Below are 23,503 nucleotides of genomic sequence, written 5' to 3'. Positions count from 1 at the left end.
CGAGCGAAGCGAGCGAGCTTGAAAATTTTGACATTATACAGTCCCCAAACTCCCGTTTGTAGCTATATTTATCTTTCGCTTTGGAAATTAAGGGGTGGGGGCATCGGGCGCAACTACTGGCAATTACTGTCAGCAACATTAGGAGAATGACATAACGATTCAATGCGAGCGAGCGAAGCGAGCGAGCTTGAAAATTTTGACATTCTAGAGTCCAACAACTGCCGTCGTAGCTATGTTTTTCGCTTTAGAAATTAAGGGGGAGGCGCACCGGGCTCAACTGCTGGATGCGAGAGAGCGAAGCGAGCGAGCTTGAAAATTTTGACATTTTACAGTCCAAAAGCTGCCGATTGTAGCCATATTTTTTCCCTTTTATTCATATATATACATATTTATTTTATTTTCTTTGTTATTCATTTGTTTTTATTATTATTATTATTTTTTTTTTTGGGGGGGGGGGGCTTTTTGGGGGGGGGGGCAAAAATGCGTTTTGCCCCCCCCCCCCCCCACTTTTTGGATTGGGGGGGGCGGCCGCCCCCCCTGCCCCCCCACTTCCGGCGCCTATGCTCATATACCTCCGAAGTTTAACACGATTATTATGTTACATTGTATTTATTTTGAATTTCATTCTTAGATGCTTTTCTCTTCTTAATTTTTTTTTTTCGGGACACCAAATTTCACGGTTCAGGACCACCACCACCACCAAAAGAAAAAACAAAAGAAAGATGTTTGATGATTTTTATTTATTTATCTATTTTTTTTTTTTTTGCTGATACGGGCTATCAAAGAAAAACATTAATATCGAACCTTATTATCATTATAGGTGATTGAATTGGCTGAAGAATTGTTTGATTTATCACCAGTAATAATGACATCCTCGAGGCCGAACAGAGTATAGCGTAGTGAAAATAGTCGTACATAGCAAGCATGGGTGTATTGTAAACGGAATGCTGCAAGTGTAATCTCAGCAGTGACCAATCCCAAACGTTTTTTTTTTTTTTATGGACTTTTATGGCTTGATAAACAGTCGATTTCCTATCACGTGTTGACAGCGCGTACGAAATATCCACAGATAAAGATAAAAAAGACAGACTGAATAAAAAAGAACTAATAAGGGTAGACGAAGAAGAGGAAAATGCAGAGATCGGGATGTAAGAAAATAACATTTGAGTAAAAGACTACATGTAGTATACTGAACTTAGATGAAAATGAAGAAATAAGTTTTTTTTTAAAAAATAAAAAGTAAAAAGAAGAAGATACAAATACGGCCGCAGAAAGCAAAATACTGAACACGTGCTTATAAGTGGCATTAACAAGGATTCTGTTTTTATCATGACATTGATATAAACACTTAATTTAAAGAGATGGGAGAAGGGAGCCTTTCTGAAATCATCAGGGGAGAATAAACCCATACAATAATTGCTTGACATGTAACTGGCTTCTAAGTTCTAATCATAGGAAGGAAAGATGGAAGAAAATGAAACTGAAGCCTGGAACATCAAAGCCATTGGATGTGAAATGCCAAGCATACATAACTGTTATTATTATAGAAGCTACTCATAAATTTGCACAAATTCTATTATACTCCTTCTTCATTACGTCCTTCTGTATGAAATTCTTCACTGATGGTGATGCGCAGTACAAGGACCTATTTTTTCTGATTGCTCACAATGGACCATCAATCACGTTGGCCTATGATCACATGACGGAAAGGGAGGCAACTGTGTGTGATCATGTGACCATAGCGCAATCACGTGCCTGGATTTTGCAGCAGTGTGTGTAGGATGCTCGCTGTTGATCTGCACGGTTCTCTGCGTAGCATACATCGCCCCCAGTGTTTCTTGTGAGCAGCACTGCATGCACCTGCACCCGAACAGTACCAAGTCAAGGAAGTAGGGCCATTATAATTGACTTGTTGAGAAACGTTATTCCCAGTATCAGTAAATTACACCTAAATTACACACTCTCTGGGTTGTCTCCTTTCTGTCAGTGCTGGTCGACAGTTTCCAGCAACATGGCCCACTCAGCAGGAGTTGTGCTTTTGCTGCTGTTTGGTGAGTTCATTCGTCAAGATAGTTTAGTAATGGTAATTAATGCCAATGGCATGCCCAATGGCAATGTCATGGCAGTGGCCAATAGTCTATAGATTCTAGACCTAATTGTTAAATGCAAAATGCCCAGTATTCACAGTAAAACTTAACCTTTCATTATGATGAAATCTACACATTGGTGATACCTATCCTATCTGTGTTGTGCTTTCTGTAATGTATAATTATGTATGTGGGTCAATCCATGTCAAATCATCCAGTGCTTGTCACCCGACCCCCTCCGATTTTCTTTAAAATCGCACCAAATGTTCCCCAAAGTGTCTGACGGAAAATCCCAAAATATTTTGCCCCAAGGTCAATTGGTTGCTAAGATACAGCCTCACATAGCAACCAATGCGCATCCCAAAATATTAGTTAAAAAAAAATTATGCATTTTTGATCGCTTGTGGTAGCATGGATATTTATGCAAAAGTGTTCATTATCTGGAAATTGAGAGAACTTTATAGTCTTTGCAAGAAAAAGTGACTGTGACGCAAAATTGACTTTTCGTTAACGTGCACGAGGTCACCGAAAATGGTGTTAAATGTTAATTTTGAATATTTCAATGCATATTTAGAGGCTAATATCTTCCACATTTCATCACCTCAGGTTCTAAGATATTATGCTGTTGAAGGCTTTGACTTGCTCAGTAATTTTGAAAAAAAAATCAGCGGATTCGTGCTCACCGTTTTTACGGAGAGCGCCCTCAAAGTTGACAAAAATGAAAAATGTGTCAAATTCAAGGTCACGGATCACCCTTCGTCCCACCTAGGAATGGCATCAATTTTTATGTATTGATAGACATTTACCTATATTATCTTGGGTTACCAAAGAAATTTTGCTACCGAAATGTTAAATGGTAAATTTACCCCACTGAAAATGGTCGTAAACGGCCAAATTTCCATGTAATATCACATATTGGGTTTAAAGGACATTTCAAATGTCCATGCTTTCAAGATAAAAAGCCGTAGCCCTGTGATATTTGCTGTAGGGGTAGTCTGTAATACATATTTTAGTAATATATACCACAAAACACTTTTATTACATGATAATGACCTTGAAATTTAATCCAAAATTTGATAAAAACAATAAGTCGCTCTATTTTCCTCATTGCACTGCATGTATGTGTTTTGAATGACTTTTCACAGAGCAATATTTCAAGAATTATGAAAGCTGACAGCCTACCATATTAAGGTTCTAAACTATTTGTGCTCTTCTTTCAGATTTAGTGTCAATTTGATCATGAATGTTATACCATTGACCTTGAAGTGCTTCTAAAAATAGCTGTAAATTTGTTAACTACAAATTACACGCACAACAGGTGTCTTATGGCATAACATACTAGTGATTCTTTCACAAACACAAAAGCTTTTTATAGTGTAAATGTTATATACTGGAATTAATCTATACGTGCTTGCAAGATATGTTACAATTAATTACTTTGTTCTGACAATAACCCTCAGTTTCAATCACAAAAGGGGACAGTAATATTTAGTGATTTCATGTGCATTTCCTATGGAAAACAGTGCTTTGTGGTAAAAGTCATAAAAACTTGACTATTTTTACTATCTATTACTTTGATTGATTAATTGTATTCAAATTATGGTAGAAAAAGTGGGCTGTGACAATTTCCAATTAAAAAAAAAATGCTGTAGAAAATTAAAAAAACAAAGAAATACATTACAAATTTACCAAAAACAAGAAAAATATATAGGAATGGAAATGATTTTTGAATTGTCATAAGTTACAGAACAAATCCCCCCAAAAAGAAGACTCTCAGTGCTTTTAATTTGCTTTTCACAGGCTAGAATAAGAATCTTATGTGTTGGGCGCAATGTCCATAATATCAACTATTATGTACTTACATTGTAAATACAGGTCTTTATGGGCAGGAATAGACATTTCTCCTGATTTTGAAGGTCATAATTCAGGGTCATTGTCAGAACAAAGTAATTAATCGAACATATCTTGCAAGAACCTATAGATTTATGCTAGTATATAACATTTACACCATAAAAACTTTTGTGTTTGTGAAAGAATCACTAGTATGTTATGCCATAAAACACCTTTTGTGTGTGTAATTTGTAGTTAACAAATTTAGAGCTATTTTTAGAAGCACTTCAAGGTCAAGGGTATAACATTCATGATCAAATTGACACTAAATCTGAAAGAAGAGCACAAATAGTTTAGAACCTTAATATGGTAGGCTGTCAGCTTTCATAATTCTTGAAATATTGCTCTGTGAAAAGTCATTCAAAGCACATATTACATGCAGTGCAATGAGGAAAATAGAGCGACTTATTGTTTTTATCAAATTTTGGATTAAATTTCAAGGTCATCATTATGTAATAAAAGTGTTTTGTGGTGTATATTACTTAAATATGTATTACAGACTACCCCAACAGCAAATATCACAGGGCTACGGCTTTTCATCTTGAAAGCATGGACATTTGAAATGTCCTTTAAACCCAATATGTGATATTACATGGAAATTTGGCCGTTTACGACCATTTTCAGTGGGGTAAATTTACCATTTAACATTTCGGTAGCAAAATTTCTTTGGTAACCCAAGATAATATAGGTAAATGTCTATCAATACACAAAAATTGATGCCATTCCTAGGTGGGACGAAGGGTGATCCGTGACCTTGAATTTGACACATTTTTCATTTTTGTCAACTTTGAGGGCGCTCTCCGTAAAAACGGTGAGCACGAATCCGCTGATTTTTTTCAAAATTACTGAGCAAGTCAAAGCCTTCAACAGCATAATATCTTAGAACCTGAGGTGATGAAATGTGGAAGATATTAGCCTCTAAATATGCATTGAAATTTTCAAAATTGACATTTAACACCATTTTCGGTGACCTCGTGCACGTTAACGAAAAGTCAAATTCGCGTCACAGTCACTTTTTCTTGCAAAGACTATAAAGTTCTCTCAATTTCCAGATAATGAACACTTTTGCATAAATATCCATGCTACCACAATCGATCAAAAATGCATAATTTTCTTTTAACTAATGTTTTGGAATGCGCATTGGTTGCTATGTGAGGCTGTATCTTAGCAACCAATTGACCTTGGGGCAAAATATTTTGGGATTTTCCGTCAGACGCTTTGGGGAACATTTGGTGCGATTTTAAAGAAAATCTAAGGGGGTCGGGTGACAACTTTTCTGAAAATTGGATGATTTGACGTGGATTGACCCATGTATGTTTAATGGCATGGCTTTGACTTTGAGTGAGCCATACGTCTCTGTGTAGTCAGTAGTTCTACTTCTAGATCGCTTACACTGACAGTTCAGAGTTACAATAAATTTACCCATCTCTCTTGCTCTCCTATAACTTATAGATTATAAGCCACTACAGAGTCTGACAAGAAATCCTCTGCTAATACGCTATTACTGGTACTTCTTTAGATCAATATCAGGACAGTAATTCAGCCAGGACAGAAGGCATAAAATTTAATCTATGCTGTGTGTTTAAAATGCTCTTTCAGTCTTTGTTTGGTATTGGAGTCCTTGAACCTTGAACCTTGAATGAGTACTCTCCCAAAAGCGAAGACGCTGTCCTGGAGTTGTGGAGAGGGCTGTGCTGTGCGGTGTGCTGTAACATGTGCCTGTGTAGCCCGACCAGACACTGTTACGCTATGCGAAAACAGTCGCGACGTACCATGTACAGCGACTGGGCTGTGTATAGTTAGTGCCTGTGGTGACGTGAGCTCAGGTGCATCTATATACAGGTGCAGGTGCTCGGTGCGGGTGTGCCTCTCATTACAGCATCTTAAGAGTAGGGGGCGGCGCCATCTGTCTAATGACAGGGAGGGCTGCACTCCTGAAGGTCATCAAAGTACCTGATGTTACTACTTTGGCAGGGAGAGTGTTCCAAATTCTTATGGCTCTGGGGTAAAAACTGTAGAGGTGGCAGTTGACTCTGGAGTATGGTTGGAGGTATGACAGGTTGTGGTTCCTTGTGTTATTTTGTGCTATCCTGATTTCTTCTGGCATGGTTATGTTGACAAAACCATAGTGGATCTTGTACAACATCTCGCTTTGATGGAGGATGCGACGATGCTGTAGTGTATCCCAGCCGAGAGAAGAGAGCATAGAGGTGACACTGGATTCCCTTGAGTAATCATGGAACACGAACCTGGCTGCTTGGCGCTGGATGTTTTCTAACATCTGGCTGTCTTTCTGGGTATGTGGGTTCCAGGTGCAGGTTGCGTACTCAAGCTGAGGTCACCTTCTTCTCACATTTGCCTGTCATGTTTTTGTTTTATTTTTCCAGTGCCAGGCCCAATTTTAATGGAATATCTAATGTACCAGTACCATTCAGCTTGTCTGATTTAATTTGGGACCAGTCAAAGCATAGGCTACTGGAAGTGGAAGAGTACAATTTTACAAGCACTATATAGTCAATGATATGATATGTTGGTAAAAACAGATAGGTCTAGAGGGTCTACAGTGTACAGTGTAGCTCTTGGCAAGTTTGATGAATATAAAAAAAAGTTTGTGTTGAGTTGAACAGTCAATATGAATAATAGTATAAGACTATTGTGTACACAGAATAATTCGTGTTCCCAAGGTTTGTATTTTGGTGAATTTTTGTGAATCATGCTAAATCATGAATTTTAAAAGACAGGTATATGCAAATTACTCTGATTGTGATGCGCAAAATTATACATTTTTCCATCCAGTAGTATACTCCAAGATTGTGAATTTAACCACTCGTGAAATTGTCAGGAAGTCCTACTGTAATACGCAAAAATTTATACTTGGTAATAATATGGCATGTAAAGTGTGCAGTACAGTATTTTTTTTTTCATTCAAGCACAATTATGCCCCTGTTTGAAATCCTAACATGATCTAATTATTTCTTTAAAGTATTCAGCTGTGTTGTGGAGCTGTATACAGTAAATTAATTGTAAGACTTTATTAAACAAACATCCCTGCCCTTCACTGCCCCCCCCCCCCCCCATTCAGTCACACTTTTGAAAACTCTTCATTTGTTGGTCTGACAGGTGTATCCTTTGTCGCCTCGGATCCGAAAAAGCCAGTCTTCAAGGATCACTACCATGCCACGGGGTACGTCAGGCTTCCGTACGCTGAGCTCAACGAGCCCTTCGAGGTGTACTTCCAGGGATCAAACAAGAGGAGCCGGATTGATGTGTACAATGGTGAGGAAGGTTCTGTTCACAGCCAAGAAAATAAGCACCACCTCTATCTATACCATACTTGCCAACTCTACCGCATTTGGCGGTAGACTACCGCTTTTGAAAGATTTCATTAGCATTCAAGCTACAACTGTAGTGCTACTCGCATAGGCATCCTGGATTCTACCGCTTTCTCAAATGAAAATGTTGGCAAGTATGCTATACATCTCTTAATTCTTTCCATAGAAAGCAATTGAAACTAAACTTAATTCCTCTGTTATAGTGTTAACTCCATTAAATACATCATATCTGTTGCAATTTCCACTATCTTGCTGGACTTTATATGTGCATACTTTGCATTTCTGTCATTGTATCAGACTTGCACCTCTTTCTCAGACAATCAATTTTCTCCTTTTTTTTTTTGGTTTTCTTTTATATTTTTCAGTGTATGCATTTTCATGTTTTATAATTTTTCATTCTCTATTAACTAAATTTTGTGTATGAATTAGAATTTGCTGTACAAAAGCAATGCCTCTGATGTGGATTCCTCATATTTCAAATATCATATGAAATATCTTATTTGTGCTACTTGACATTTCAACTTCTTTATGTTTTATTTGTAAAATGTTGGAATAGGGAAAAATAATAAAAAACAAAACAAATGTGTATGTTTTTTTAATCAAATTATTTATTTTTTACTTATCCTTTACAAGTATTAAATGATATTTGCTAGTTTTCATGTGTCATGCCAGTTCAGTTTCACACTCATGGATTTCCCTGTTAAAGCTACTGTACAGTACTGGTTGAGTTGGGGATTCATATTTTGAACATTCCTAAGTGAGATAATGAGAAACTTCTTATGAAATATGAAGTGAACATGTAATTTTAAGAAGGATTCAACGTTTATTTGATTAAAATTGGTTTTCGAATGGCTGAGATATCCAAAAAAGTGATAATAATAAAAGGCGACAGGCCATCATGCCGTCAATCCCTCGTTTGAGGCGAGTCCCCAACCGGGGTGTACCCAAAGTGGGGTGCGTATATTTGTCGTTTGGGAGTTGGGAGTCGAAGTACTTGTACCAGGGAGGTGGAAGAAACGGCCCTGCTTGTCCATTGCAAATAAACTTTCTGCTCAGGCGTGACAAACCTGGAGGGTTTGATGACTCCAGCAGCTGTCGTATTACGTAAGAGCATGATAAGGATATCTGCCTGTGGCAGACCATTCAAAGTGAACTCAATTTTCTCTATCCTTTTTAAAGTTTTCAATTTTATATTCTATTAAGAAATTCTATGGTCATCCATTTTACATTTCGAACGAAAAAAATTGACCCGTAAATAACGAAAATACAGGAATAAGAAGGAGAGCATTGCCAGTTTGCCGGTGCTATTTGGCAGTGAGTTACAACGGGGAGGTGAGACTACTCCCTGGTTACAATCAGCCTGCTGACTGGATCGTTGAGAAAGCAGCTGTCGTATTACGTAAGAGCATGATAAGGATATCTGCCTGTGGCAGACCATTCAAAGTGAACTCAATTTTCTCTATCCTTTCTAAAGTTTTCAATTTTATATTCTATTGAGAAATTCTATGGTCATCCATTTTACATTTCGAACGAAAAAAATTGACCCGTAAATAACGAAAATACAGGAATAAGAAGGAGAGCATTGCCAGTTTGCCGGTGCTGACAATGTGCTATTTGGCAGTGAGTTACAACGGGGAGGTGAGACTACCTCCCTGGTTACAATCAGCCTGCTGACTGGATCATTGAGAAAGAGAGAGAGAGGGAGAGAGAGAGAGAGGGAGAGCGAGGGGGAGAGAGGGAGGGAGAGGGGGGAGAGATGGGGGAGGGAGAAGGGGAGAGCAAAATGGAATGACAATAGTTCCGGTCACTACAGTACAGGCATGCTCTGTCTGCATACGCTGAATGTCTACACTCACACACACACACGTACACACACACACACGCACCATGAAGCTACATGGCCCATGCCAAAACCAAAACAATCTCCTCCTCTCGCGGTGCCCCCCCCCCCCCCCCCCCCCCCCCTCCTGTGGCGCTGTGGCGATGACTGATGCTTAGATTAGGCCAGGGTCAAGAAACAGGTGTTTTATATCTTTGACTTTAAGTCATTGATTGCCAAGATATGCACTGGCATTATTTACTGGGGTGTAGCCTCTTCAAACGAGAGATTTGCGTCATGATGCCTTTTATTAGGATCTCTTTGTTTCACCTTGTTTTTGGATATCTCAGCCATTTTAAAACCGATTTTCATCAAATAAACTTTTGATACCCCTTAGAATTGCATGCTCTTTGACATCTCATAGAGTGGTTTCTGAATATCTCGCAAAACGTTTAAAGCTAAATCCTCACTTCGACCAGAACTGTAAACACCCTTTAAGCTGGGCTTCAAGTCAAACCACAGTTCACAGTATGCGAAAGGAAATTCAATTGCCACTGAATATGATGATTTGACAGTTTGATCTCATGGAGCAATAAAGAATGCTGAATACTTCCCATAATATTCAACATTATGCTCTTCCTTGATTACCCATGGTGTATCAGGATGAGTTTCAGTTCTTACGTGTGGGTAGCATTATATTTAGCACTATACATCATCTACATTTCTATGGTGTATATCCAGATTCCAGATCAAATTGTCATAGAAGTCAAAACTTCAACATTGATTATCTGCTTTATATACTGTACATGTACATTCCTAAAGCTCTATACAATAGAGAATTAATGTTAAATGGTGTTGTCTTTGTTTAACGAACTAGACAATATTTCAGTGTGTGAATGGAGGGGGGGGGGGGGGGGGGGGAACAGACTTGGTTTTTAAACACTTTCTGTTCTGCTTGAGTTTTGACATCTCACAATGGTTACGTTCATTTGAAGGCTTTAGAATCAGGATAGTGACTGATACCGTAATTGATAAGAACTTGCTTAAACCATGATGACCAACAGCACTTCAAGCCTTTATGAGTAGACTTTTATGCGAGAGTCCCACTTGATGATTATGTAAATCACAGAACCGGAAGCAAAACATAGTTTACATTTAATGTTGGTGATTAACCCAATACTGTGCAACGGTACACTAATTGTACTCACACACTAAAGGTTGAAATGGTGCTCATGGAGATGTCATGCTAACTTTAGAATTTGTAGATGAGCGTGTCCTCCCAACTCAAAACTTATTGTATAAGTTTCGAGTGCATCTACACAGGGCTAAACCACAAACTAATCATCAAAGTTTAAGACAAGACGAGCCAATTTTAAGAAATTAGCAACATCATGCAAAACTAACTCCCAGCCAACCAAATTGATAATTGAAACTAAAGGGGGAAAAATGTGTTGGGTTTCTTTTTTTTTGCTCATTTTGTTTTAAGAGGAGAGTCAGTCACTTGTGCCACAATGACAGTATATGATATTTATGACCAGATATAATGTGATACTAGGCCACTAGCCATTCTAAAGTGTCAGCATCTGAAGAGCAATTTTGCAATTTTTGTGTTTTGCTTGAGTGAATCCTCTACGCATTCTCTAACGTTACTCAACAAGTCTTCAGAGTTTGTTTGTTTTTGGTTTTTGGTTGGTTTTTTTTGTTTGCTTTTTAAAGAAATTATAATCTTGTAATTACATTGGCACATAATCTGTATTCTGGTATGATAGTCTATTATAATATTGAAGACACATAGTCAATTAGATCAGCACAAACTCAGAACAAAATCTAAGAAACAGAAGATTGGCATTTGAGAGAGAGACCCAGGAATTGCAATCTCCTCTGATGTGTTGCCAGTTAAGAATCACCTCAAACTTTAACATTAAAAAGGCTTTGAAACTGTGCAACTAAAAAAGGAAATTATTTGACTGACAAATTAAGGCTGCAATGACTTTTTGCTCTTCTTTCTGAAAAAGAAAATTTGGGTAGAAAAATTAGGATGAAGCTCCAGATAACTGACTTCTAGGACTTGATAGCTTGAAGCAATGCACTCAAAAGACATCTAATAATGGTCTTTTTTAAGGCTTGGACAAAACGTTCTTGCTTGGCAATGAGAAACCCAGTGGCAACACTTACAAGATCAGTCCCTCCACTGTGAACAACACGAAGTCGGTAACCACCTGTTTCAAACTGCCTGGAGACTCTACTGAACCTGTCACTGCCCAGAGCATGCTACCAGATCTCACTCACTTTTCGGTAAGCCATCCCGTCAGTAAATTTTTTTTTCAATCATTTTTTTTGCTGTATTACAACTGTTGTAAGAGCTGTCACTTTTCAAGATGATTTTTCCGATTGGAAAAAGAAGAAAAAGAAAAAAACCTTGTGGTCTTACATGCTGACAGTATTGCTGATGTTGTGTAACACAAAAGCTATAAAATGCTTGTAAAGATACACTGATCCGTAACTCAAGAGGGCACTGTTGGATGAACCTATGAGTAATCATCTGCAATGTTCTCATTGTCGGAATAGAACCCTTTCATACAGCATGTGTTAAGAATGTCCCAAATCATATCAATCTTAGTTGAATTTAAGTCAATGTTTTGATCATTCAAATGAAACAGATACGTACATTAAATGTGATCATGCATCACAAAATGACAAAAACTCGCACACACTGATTTTGTGTGAGGACTGAAAAAAGGTGAACGGGGTCAACCGAGCCGGTGTTGACTTTTTCATATTTTCTGAAAGAGCAAGTCTCTTCTACATTATGCTAAAATTTGGGATCATAAGAAGGGCAGGAAAGTGTGTTTTTTATCAGTTTAGTTGCCGATATTTTTGGGTAGAATAGTGTGATTGGAAGTGTCTTTTGAGTCTCCTTTTCATTTCTAAAAAAAAATGTCGTACACACTCTTCACTTTCAACTCCTAATAACATTTGAAAGGAGGATGCTACTGCCTTGGAAGTTGGCATTGATTATGGACAGAATGTGTTAATAAGGCATGTTCAATTTCAATTTGATCTGATAATCCTTTCATTGTTGTTACTCCAATGGTGTACATCCTGTTTTCTGTCCCATTCATCTCACAGCCAACATGACTTGGTAAAAATTAAGCGCTTGAATAGACTCTATACTTCATAGCCTCTTTTCTCAGTTCACACTTGTGTGCTTTTTTTCCCAATATTTAGAGAGGTTAGGAGAGTCCATTTGATTTGAGTTATACATCATTTTGAACCTTAAAGTCTGCTCTTTCAGAATACATGCTCTTAACTAAAATTTCATGTCTGGCGACTTTTTTGTTTGTTTTGTGATGCAGGGTCACATATTATGTTTAAAATGGTCAAAATAAAGTCGAACTTTATTTGTATCTTGATTCGGCCATTGTTCCTGGCTATTTTTGCCTGCTTTAACACACATGCATACAGTTAATGCATAGTAAATGTATCCTTCAAATACCAAATTTACTAGTCAGCTAGCCAAGGAAATTGCATAATGACATTTGTTGGAATTGATCCATTTTAAACGTGCTAAACAAAGTCTGCATAATGCTGCATGATCTTTCCCCCCCCCCCCCCCCCCCCCCCCCCCCCCCCCATTTCACCATCAGTACTACAAGTCTGAGACTCGCAATGGACAGATGGTAGACCTCTGGCAGAACATCACAACAATGACATTCTCTGACATCTCGAGGAAGAACGTCTACACGTTTGCTGTGTCCCAGACCACGCCGCCCAAGCCGGTCCAGTACGTGATGATGGGCGCGAACAGCCTGCTCGGCTCTCACTTCGACAAGTACATCATCGACTATGACTTCTACGATGAGACCACCGTGATCCCAGATGAAGTTTTTGCCACTCCAGCAGGTGATCTATATGTTATGGTAGTGGTAATGGTGGTCTGTTTGTAACATTAATAAGCTTTTTCCACTACGTACTGTTTCTCAAAGCACTTCCACCATACACCTCAGAATTCTATTTCTGTCACATGTAACTTGCATGTTCTGTGGTGATTGACTATCAAGCAGTGTTCCCTACTGTCACTGTTTGGTGAGCAAAAGTCGTGCCTCTACTATAATGTAGCTACTGGTTATTTGAAAGAAAAAAGAAATAACAAATTTGTCATACAATTTACATCAAAGGAAAGCTTGGCATTTTCTCCACAACTTTGCTCCTAACATGCTCAGGTAACACGAAGCTATAAAAGTAACAGATATTTACAAAACAGAAGGTTTTCCAAAAGCAGGACTATGTTGTTATCTCAGAATAATGTGGCACACACGAGGTTACACCATGGCACATGAAGAGCTAAGTACTGTAAACGTTGATTTTTTGCATGATTCATTTTTTATGCTGAGTGGCTCAAAAAAATATTCACAGGTTCTTGAATTCATGATACACAATTATCAACCCATTCAAAATGTGCAGAGAAAATTGCGAAGATATTTTTTTGCGGGTTTTACAATTCTTGCTACTGTAGCTGGAAGTAGGGCGAAATACGTGAAAATCAATGTACTGCAAAAATGTTGCGTTTACATTAATATGTGTTGAAAAAAAAACTACATGTTCCAAATTAATTTATACAAATGCACTGTTCAACATCATTTCCATTCTGTATAAACAAACAACACCCCCCCCAAAAAAAAAAATAGACTCCATTGCCCTATCTCCTCTTGAATGTTATTTGTTTGTGACAAGATGGAAATTCCAGAATTCCACATCTTTGTCTCATTTCCAGTTCTGTATTATTGTTTTTTTTTTATATATATTTTTTTGATTTGACAATATGTATTGAATTCAATTTGAACACTATCTTTTTCGGTTGGTGTCACTGTGTATGTAAATTATGTCAATTTGAAAAATGGACTTTTAACACTTCATTTGAAGTCTGTTGGTATGATTGCTGGCATGCCTTGATTTTTGTAGGTTTGGAATGCCGGGCTTTCCCAGGACCGGGCATGGAGCACCAGATCAGAGCCAACCCATTCCGCGAGATGATCAACCCAGAGAGAGGGAACCGATACCACCACCTCTTCGACGAGTTCAAGACAAAGTTCGGCAAACAGTATCAGACGGTGAAGGAGCATGAGACGCGCAAGGGGCACTTTGAGAAGAACGTCAGGTATTGAGTGCAGGATTTCTCTCCCCTCATATTCCCAGCCACAACTAGCCATGATATCTTAACCCGTTGAGGACGGTTTGATTTTGCTACAACACGCATTTCCCATAGACGCTTGCCCGAGTATACTCGGGACTCGTCCTCAACGGGTTAAAGGGAAGCTTCATCCTTATATTACATGTTGTGATTATATGAACAATGAGAGTCCATAGATATGGATTATTGAGAGAATTGGGAAAATGCAGACATGCAATGTAAAAAGTTATGAATTATAATAGTTCAGAGAGAAAGGCAAATTGGCAACTCTGTATGATCTAGATGTTGAGCAGGTCATTATGTCCACAAAAATTCACAATTTTTATTTGCTTTTCCATGAAAAACTACCATTAAAACTGTTCTTGGATTATAAAATTAGATGGTTTTCCCGAGTGTTTAAAGAACAAGTTCACCCCAGTTAGCATGTGGATTGAGAGAATGCAAAAATATTAGTAGAACACATCAGGGAAAGTTTGAGAAAAATCAGACAACCTGTTAAAAAATTAAGACTATTACAACTTGTGATGTCATATGCGTATGATAGTATGAAGAAAATTCAACATATTTTCACTTCTCTTGCATGATAAAAAGACACGAAATTTTCCTCTTTCAAAACGCAGGAGGAATAATGTCACTTGTATAATACATCAGTAGCAAGTTGAGAGAATGCATACTTTTTGCAGAAAAAAAAAATTGCAGAATTCTCTTTATATTTTCCTTTTTGTCATAAAGATGTATGTGTATGACATCATAAATTGTAGTAATCTTGTCATCCAGAAATGACTATCAGATGCAGAAACTTTAAGAATTCATAACTTTCGAACAGACTGTCCAATTTTCCTCACTTTCATTGATGTGTGCTACTAATAATACTACATTCACTCAATCTAGATGTATATTTAAAGGTGAACTTGGCAAGTTAACCCATTGAGGACGGGCTGATTTTGCTACAACACACATTTCCCATAGACACCTGCCCGAGTATACTCGGGACTCGTCTTCAATGGGTTAATGCCTAGTGCCTGGGCATGTAAAGGGTTAATCACAGCCATTGATTCCAGTCTTGTCTTTGAACCCTCATTATAGAATGATCCATTCTGTCAACCGAGCCAATCGTGGCTACGGTCTGGCCATCAACCATCTAGCTGACATCACCCCAGATGAGTTCAAGATGATGAGGGGCCGGCTGAGGTCGACCACTCCTCCACGCGGTATCCCGTACGACGGCTCGCATGTTAGGGCAGAAGACGTCCCTGATACAATCAACTGGAATGTTCTTGGTAAGCTGAATAAGCAGGACAGAACAGACTATCCACATAATGATCTCTCTGCTGCACCAAATTCATTTGTCAAATTTGCAGATTTGTTTTGTAAAGTATTGTCTATAAAAAGTCTTGAGTTTTCATGGAAAAAATTTTAGTCATGTTTCTTTCATGAGTAATTTTCGTGGGGTGCATGTACAAGAGAATTAAACAATATAAACATGTTTAGTATAAACAAAAACATAATCAATCATGAATGTAGGTGGTTCTTTGAAAGTGTGTTGGAGCACAGAATGATTTTACAACTTTAGGTGATGCCAGACTATTAAAGATATCAGCCTTTTGTGAGAAACACTGAAGTCTTTGCAAGAATATCATTTGAAAGATAAAATAACTTTGAAGGGCAGCTTTCACAAAGCCCCATCTTGTATTGAGTGGACAGGACTGTTTTGTAAGTACTACAGAACAGAAGTTTCTGAGACAAAACACACATCTGTAGTTATGTGAGACTACTTGCGGAAGTGTGGTTGTCCGTGAGGTTCTGGATGAGATTCATATATCGGCACTTGATCAAATTTGGGGGTTTGAACCAGCTTTCCTCTCCAATCATTGCACACATTTGTGATTTGATGTCTTCTTTCATATGTCAACATTGATAGCATCAACTCCATATATTGACTCACATTGCCAACACTGCCAAAAAGTCTGCAATTGCCAACTTTCAAAAGTGTTTTAAATCATGTTGATTATTTCCCCCTTGAACATCATTGACTTATGAATGATGACAGAGTCTTACTCTTCAGAGCCGTGTAAAAGATATTCACTCTAAATTTATTGATTGTGATTTTCATCCAGTAGTAGTATCAACATCAGTGAGCAACAATGAAACATCTAGACAATTTTTAAGATTATGAGACGATGTAATATCTTCAAATTTCTATGACTCATGATGAAGCATGTGTAGTGTTGAACTAAAAAGACCAAAAAATGCCTGTCCACTCTCTAGGTGCCGTGAGCCCTGTCAAGGACCAAGCCATATGTGGATCCTGCTGGAGTTTTGGCACCTCAGAAGTCATAGAGGGTGCCTACTTCATGAAGGTGTGTTGAACCATTAATTCTTTTGTATTTACCACAGCCACTATTGCTTCTCAATTTGATGCAGTGCCCGAAATTGATGATTATTATGATAATTATGAATTATTAAAGAAAGAATTATGATTATAATGATATTATGACAATATTAAGCATACCAACCGTCCCATTTGAACTTTAACCCTTGGCTCGGCTCCCATAGTCCTCAAAAGTTTGGTTGGAAATGGGATGATGAGAGCAAAGATCAAGCCATGGTATAGTGGGTAATTAAAGGACTCTTCACTTGGAGGTTGAGGGTTCATTTCCTGCCCAGTGCATGCATTCTTAGAATGACTGTTTGTAGATCTCTCGTTCTCTCTGTCTCTTCATCAGTATAGCTGCTTTCACTCTATCCACAATTGTATTTGGGTTTTGAATTCCTTTAACTCATGTGCCATGTTACACACCCGACTCGGTCGATGGCATGCCAACTTCACATGTTTTGCTCAATTGCACAGACCAGCCAAAACCGTTCGATAAATCACCAAATGCCACAGTACAGTGAAAGTGTTTCTCATGATTCTATTCTTGTCGCGTGTAGCTTGCTTTTATCAGATGAATGACTATCAAGTCATATGCCGTACTCAATTTGGGAGTAAATTCTAAGTTTCTGTCACTGTTTTATGTGCAAAAGTCATGCCTCTACAATGATGTAGCTACTGATCATTTGAAAGAAAAACAATCATAGATTTCTCATACAGTTCACATCAAAGCAAAGCTTAGCCTTTTCTGTACAACTGTGCTCACTACATGCCCAGGGTAACAAAAATCTATGAAAGTTACAAAGATTTAAAAAACATAATGTTTTCCCAAAGCATGACTCACGTTGCTATCTCTGAATAATGTGGCACACAAGGGGTGTATGCCATGGCACATAAAGTGTTAAGTCCCCTCAGAACAACTAAGGCAATGAGGGTTAAGTGCTGCGTGTAGGGTCACATCCACTGCTATCCGTGAACTTAAACCAGGGACTTCACAACTGAGGGCCTAAGGTCTCAACCACTGACCCACAGCTTCTATCTGGAGCTGTATACTGTAAAACGAGAAATTTTTGCGTGCATTTTAATTTCGCGAATTTCGCGAGCGCCAAAATTCGCGAAATTAAAATGCACACGAAAGTTTTTGTCTACACTACGTGCATTGAACACCAGTGGCAATTCGCGAAAATTTCATGCCACGAAAAGGGCTGTCGGCTCCAATTCGCGAAAATTTCATGCCGCGAATATATCATGTTTTACAGTATTCAAAGCAGCAATTATATTTTCACTTTACACCACAGCACAAGAAGCGGGTGCGGCTGTCACAGCAGATGTTGATGGACTGCACCTGGGAGAAGGGCAACAATGGCTGTGATGGTGGAGAGGACTGGAGAGCATATGAGTGGCTGATGGAGAACGGTGGCTTGGAGACGGAGGAGACCTACGGACCTTACCTTGGACAGGTGCGGCCATGTCTGGCTTCTCAATTAACCCTTTGAGGACAAGTCCCGAGTATTCTGGGGCAGATGTCTATGGGAAATGTGTGTTGTAGCCAAATCAGCCCGTCTCCAATGGGTTAATACATGTATGGAAAGCAATCCCATAACCTGTTGAGGACGGGCTGAATTTGCTACAACACACATTTTCCATTGACACTTGCCCAAGTATACTTGGGACTCATCCTCAACAGGTTAAAGGTACTGTTCACCATTGGGAGCAGTGATTTCAAAAATGTTCGAGGTATCACATTTGATGCATATGTGTAGGTCACTTGTACCACAAAACACCCTACCATGTAATACATTTTGCAATAGAGCTTAAAATATAAAGAGATATCAATACTTTTCTTACAAAACCATAACTGTAGACAGTTTAGTCTAGAAACATTTTTATTATAACTATTGTTCAAATTTTGTATATTTACCTGTACTTAACATTAATTACACTGATTCACATTTTTACGTTGGTTGTTTCTATCCCTAACTCACAATTTAGAACTCTTTTGAAGCACTAAAGCTGGGTTTTTGTTTCCTGTGCAAGTGGTAAATAATGCCTTCAACCTGCATTTTTTTGCCACTTTGGTTTGCATGCATAGACAGAGAAATGAGAAGTTCATAGGAATTTAATGTAGCCATTGCTTTGTTAGAATGCTATGCTCAATTTATGCTACAGTCATCATGCAGATGATTTTGATCTATAGTGATACCAGTTTGATTGATGTTGCTCACATGTTGAAGCAAAGAGTTTGACTCATCACATAGAGTGTGCTTTGCCAACCTCCTTGTGTAGATATTTTCATCAACCCTTTTGTGCCTATATACTTTACAATAATTTACCTTAAACTGGCATGTAATTATTGTTCCCCTTTTCAAAACAATGTCAGTTAAATGAGGTCAATAAACTGTCAAAATAATTATGCTAAACACATCCATTTGACACATTTAGTTGACCATGGAAAAGGAATACATTTATTGCGGGACAGCTTGTGCACAGGCAGATTACCGACCTGTCTGTTTTTTGTCGATTTTACAAAAAGAATCTTGTTGGGGGCATTGAAGGTTTCTCCGAGAATTGCAGGAGGAACGGGTTAATAACAAGCGAGAAAGGCAAAGAATGGGGTCCCTTTGTAACCTTTCCCCATAGCAATGATTTCTGAGTCAATACCAGTCTTTGAATTGCTGTATTATTAATCCTTATGTGGTTCTTTCCTTTTTTTTTGTAAATTTCTAGAATGGCATGTGTCACTTCAATAAGTCCCAGGAGTACGCTGTGGTCAAGAACTACACATCGATTAAGTCGGGAAATCAGACGGCACTCAAAATCGCAATCGCAGAGAATGGGCCAGCCTCCGTCGGCATCGACGCAGCTATACCCTCTTTCCTCTTCTACTCCTACGGAGTCTTCTACGATGCCAAATGTGGTATGCTTGAATTTCATTCTAACAAATGTGACCTCACCTTTGATTGCATGGAGGGAAGTCTGTTATCAGGCTTTTGAATCTGAAAACAAATAACACTTCATTTCGGTTTTCATGGTATGTGTATAAAATGTACAGATAAGATGAAAACAGTCAGGTAACTGACAAGTGTGTATCAAAGTCTTATGCATACTACGTCAAGATATAGGAATGAATGGATTGATTATGTGATGTACAGACTTGAGATTTAGTGAGAGGGATTGTCATTTATTTGTTTTAATCCCGGCAATCTTTATTGTCCTTGGTTGATGTTATTGCTTGAGGCAGATTTATCAAAAAGGGCTGGGATGTAATGGAGGTAAAGAAAGATCGAGCATAATGTGACCTTTATGTTAAAAAAATATGTGTTAGTGGATAAATTGAATTTTCTTTTAGTTGTTGCTCAAGAAAGTAAAGGAAGAATGTATGCTTTGAAATAATGTGCTAAAAGGAAATTTGAATAAAACTTGCATTGAAATATCTCTCAGAATCTTAAACTATTCCAGTAGCTCTAGATGAATACAAGTTGAAGAACTAGACCATTTAAACATTCTGCTAACAATAGGAACCTGTGCCACATCATGTGTATGGATCAAATTAGAAAAAGAGAGAGAGAGAGAGAGAAAAAGAAGAGATTGTTGAAAAATTCCCTTTAATTGATTTCCTAAGCCTGACTGTCCTCTCCAGCTGGGAACTTGAAAACTGCTCTAGGGTCTTGTGACTGTGTGGCTGTTTGATTCAACTCACACTCAGCTGAGTTGGTGATAGTGGGCCACATGCATAAAAACTAGCAGTTGCTAGTGCTAGCCTTTTGCTTGAATCCGTATGAATAAAAACAAGCAATTGCGAGCAAAAGCTTTTGCTGGCAAGCAAAAGCAATTGTTTAGAGACCAAGCATTTGCTTAAAAACGTGTGCATAAAACCAACATTTTGCTTGGCCTTGCAAGCAATTGCTTACGATTTTCCAACCTCTATGAAATGAGCTTGAACTTTTGCTTAAGTGGGATGTGCGCTTTTAAATATCATTTTCATATTCATAGACCAAGTTTGTGCATGAGTGGGATATGAAATCTAGAAGAAATTCCTCCGGAGTTGTGTAAGAAATTTTTTCGTTTCAACAACGGGAATGTCTAATGGTTAGCACGGAAAATGTGATGAAAAACAGGTGTGATGTTTGACATATGTGGAGAGCAAGGAGACCTCTCTCCACGTGCGACCTGGTAGATCCAGGCTACTATAAGCAGTGCTTGGAATCAGGCAGTTTGTGTGTGTGTAAATGTGTATAGATGTGCGTTTGTGTGCGTCTGTGTGTGTGCATTTATGAGTGTCATTCTGCTATGTCAGGAAATGTTTCTGCACACACACGCCCTTTCAAATACGTGCTATCACATTGGCCTTTGTTCTTGTGACGTCTCTTTTGTTGAAGACGCAAGCAGTTGCTCATGCGGGACAAATAAAAGGTGTAAATGAAAGCACAAGGTTATGCATATGGATTTAAGCAATTACTTGAGCTAGATCTTTTACTTGACGAGCTTGTGCTTGTGCTTGAAGCAATTGCTTACAAGCAATTGCTAGTTTTATGCATTCGGCCCATTGACATTATCAGTATGGATGTCTATGAATACTATGTTGCCTTAGCCAGCTGCCTGGAAAATGTGTCAACATAAATTATGCCATTGCCAAATGTGTTTCATCCGGCAGGCAATACCACCGATGACCTAGACCATGCCGTGCTGGCTGTTGGCTACGGGACGTACAACGGCCAGGACTACTGGCTGGTCAAGAATTCCTGGTCCACTTACTGGGGGAACAACGGCTACGTCATGATCAGCATGAAGGACAACAATTGTGGAGTGGCTACTTCAGCGACTCAGCCCATCCTGAAATAACCAATCATGGAATTATTCTCTATGATCTTTCAAATCTATGGAAATAATGTACTCATGATACCACAGAAAAAGAAATAGTGTCCATCATGAAACTCTAGGATTAGTCGTTGTTTTATTTTGTTTTCGTAGGCAGATGGTGGTCAAAAGTAATCAAAGTATTAATGAGTAAATGATGAAGAAACAAAACCAAAAGAGATGTAGTTTGACCATGAAATCTTGAGAATTAGTGTCTTTGGTACATTGCATATTGTTCTGGCTTGTTCATGTATGGAATATTTGCCTTTTTTTTCACTTTAAGGCACCGAAACTGACATCTCAGAAAGTGTCTGTGAATTGTTAATAACTTTAAAAAGTGGGTGTGTTTTTGTACGGTATTGTGGATAAACGGTAAAGCACTGCTACAAGCATTTTGGTTTTGTGTATGTGTGTGTGTGTGTGTACGTGTATATGTGTGTCCAGGGAATGTGGTATATTTGACTGAATCAAAAATGTTTGTACCTGTTCGTGGAAGTGTTTGTCCAGGATTTGTTGCCAGTGTTGATATTGTATTGTCAAAATTTTGCATGTGATTCTTTTCACCATCAATGTTAATATTTTTTTGTTTGATCTCACAGGTTAAGGATGTGTGCAATTTTTTTTTTTCATGACATTGACACTGATCAGTGTATGTGTGATTTCTTGATTAATGTGACTACAAGTTCCTGTATAGCAATGATTAACACACTGTTTGTTTCTCCTCATCATGAGAGGCATCTTATATTAAACATGTTCTTAACATTGCAGCAGTAGATGCCCGAAAAGTAAAGCCCGACACGTTTGCCCTTCAGCAAGGCAGTTTGTCCACATTCTTTGCTGCTCTCCACCCAGGAGTATAAATGAGTACCCGCTAGGATGGGAATGTTTGTGTTGGCTGATCAGTATGTGCTCGCCTGTAAAATGGCGACTGACTTTCCTACTCCCCAGGGAGTGGAGAGTGAGCACTGTCAGCGCTAGTTGGAAAATATGTATCCAGTGACCGGGTAATAATAGTCTGCAAAGCGCATTGAACTAACAAGTCTGAATGCGCTATGTGAAAACTAGCTATTATTATCATTAGATTATTCAAGACAGAAGAAAAAAAAATATTCTTCTCTCTCATCTGCAAGATTTTGAAGGGATGAAAATGTAAATATGACACAATATATTCCAAGTTTCTTCAATGCTGTGCAGAATATAATGAGAGTAAATTGTGGAAGAAAAAAAATTATTCAGGAAGTAAATGCTTTAGTGCTACATACATCTTAGGACTGAAAGTCAGATATGAATATCATATTGATACCACATAACAGAGACATATTTAGCAAAACAGCTTGCTTACTCTTTTATTTTAATAGTTCTCACAATCATATCATTATGTTTATACTTGTGTGAGATTTTCAACAAGTTACTTTCTGTAGATTTAAAACTGCCTCTTTCAGACCTTAACACAAATTTAAACTATGAAATATATGAATGACTTTGTTGTGGATACCCTCAGTGTTTTGAACTCCCATTTTGCTATGACTAAGTAGAGCAAACTATGTTCTTGTTTTTATGCAGCCTAACTGCAAAGAGAGAGAAAAAAATCTTCTTGAAGGTGCTTGCCGTGCATACCTGTTTCAAAGATACATGCATTGTATGGCACCCTCAAATTTTTGTTTGAGTTTGCTGGGTATATGATGCTATTTTACATTTGAATGATATGAAAGGTGACTACGTTATTGAATGCAAAATCATGTTTGAAAATTCAATCTATGCAGGCATACATTCTGTTCTTTTGTCGTACTCTTGATCAATTATGAAATTAAATTGTCTGTAGTGTGCAGATGTGATATCATAAAGTTATATTTCATACATGTCTCTTATTGTTTGTTGTTGTACAACTGTATTATGGCATATACTCTACCTTACCAGCTGCATGTACAAGAAGAGTTTGGTCGCAAAAGGAAA

At 38.1% G+C, this 23,503-nt stretch overlaps 1 protein-coding gene across 1 annotated transcript; it reads left to right on the top strand.

Annotated features, from left to right (window-relative positions):
- The first annotated feature begins 1,876 nt into the window (after nt 1-1,876).
- On the top strand, nt 1,877-23,330 carry LOC139716139 (digestive cysteine proteinase 2-like). Its single transcript, XM_071627699.1, has 10 exons — nt 1,877-2,051; nt 7,098-7,253; nt 11,251-11,423; nt 12,776-13,031; nt 14,091-14,286; nt 15,406-15,599; nt 16,588-16,679; nt 17,992-18,153; nt 19,421-19,610; nt 21,348-23,330. Exons 1-10 carry the CDS (start codon nt 2,012-2,014, stop codon nt 21,533-21,535), a joined length of 1,647 nt encoding a protein of 548 aa, XP_071483800.1. The 5' UTR covers nt 1,877-2,011; the 3' UTR covers nt 21,536-23,330.
- Nucleotides 23,331-23,503: the final 173 nt, after the last annotated feature.

Source organism: Diadema antillarum, unplaced genomic scaffold (assembly GCF_040938485.1).
Source record: "Diadema antillarum isolate AM-2024a unplaced genomic scaffold, OU_Dant_1.0 scf00000061, whole genome shotgun sequence".
Taxonomy (NCBI): Eukaryota; Metazoa; Echinodermata; class Echinoidea; order Diadematoida; family Diadematidae; genus Diadema; species Diadema antillarum.
The sequence above is the reverse complement of the archived record's forward strand: the minus strand, read 5'-3'. Positions and strand labels throughout refer to the sequence as shown.

Bases quoted from the DNA above. Each gene is read 5' to 3' on its own strand.
- LOC139716139 (XM_071627699.1), top strand. From the start codon at position 2,012: ATGGCCCACTCAGCAGGAGTTGTGCTTTTGCTGCTGTTTG. The intron at 13,032-14,090 runs GTGATCTATATG...TGATTTTTGTAG, and splicing joins AGTTTTTGCCACTCCAGCAG to GTTTGGAATGCCGGGCTTTC. The intron at 14,287-15,405 runs GTATTGAGTGCA...CCCTCATTATAG, and splicing joins CACTTTGAGAAGAACGTCAG to AATGATCCATTCTGTCAACC.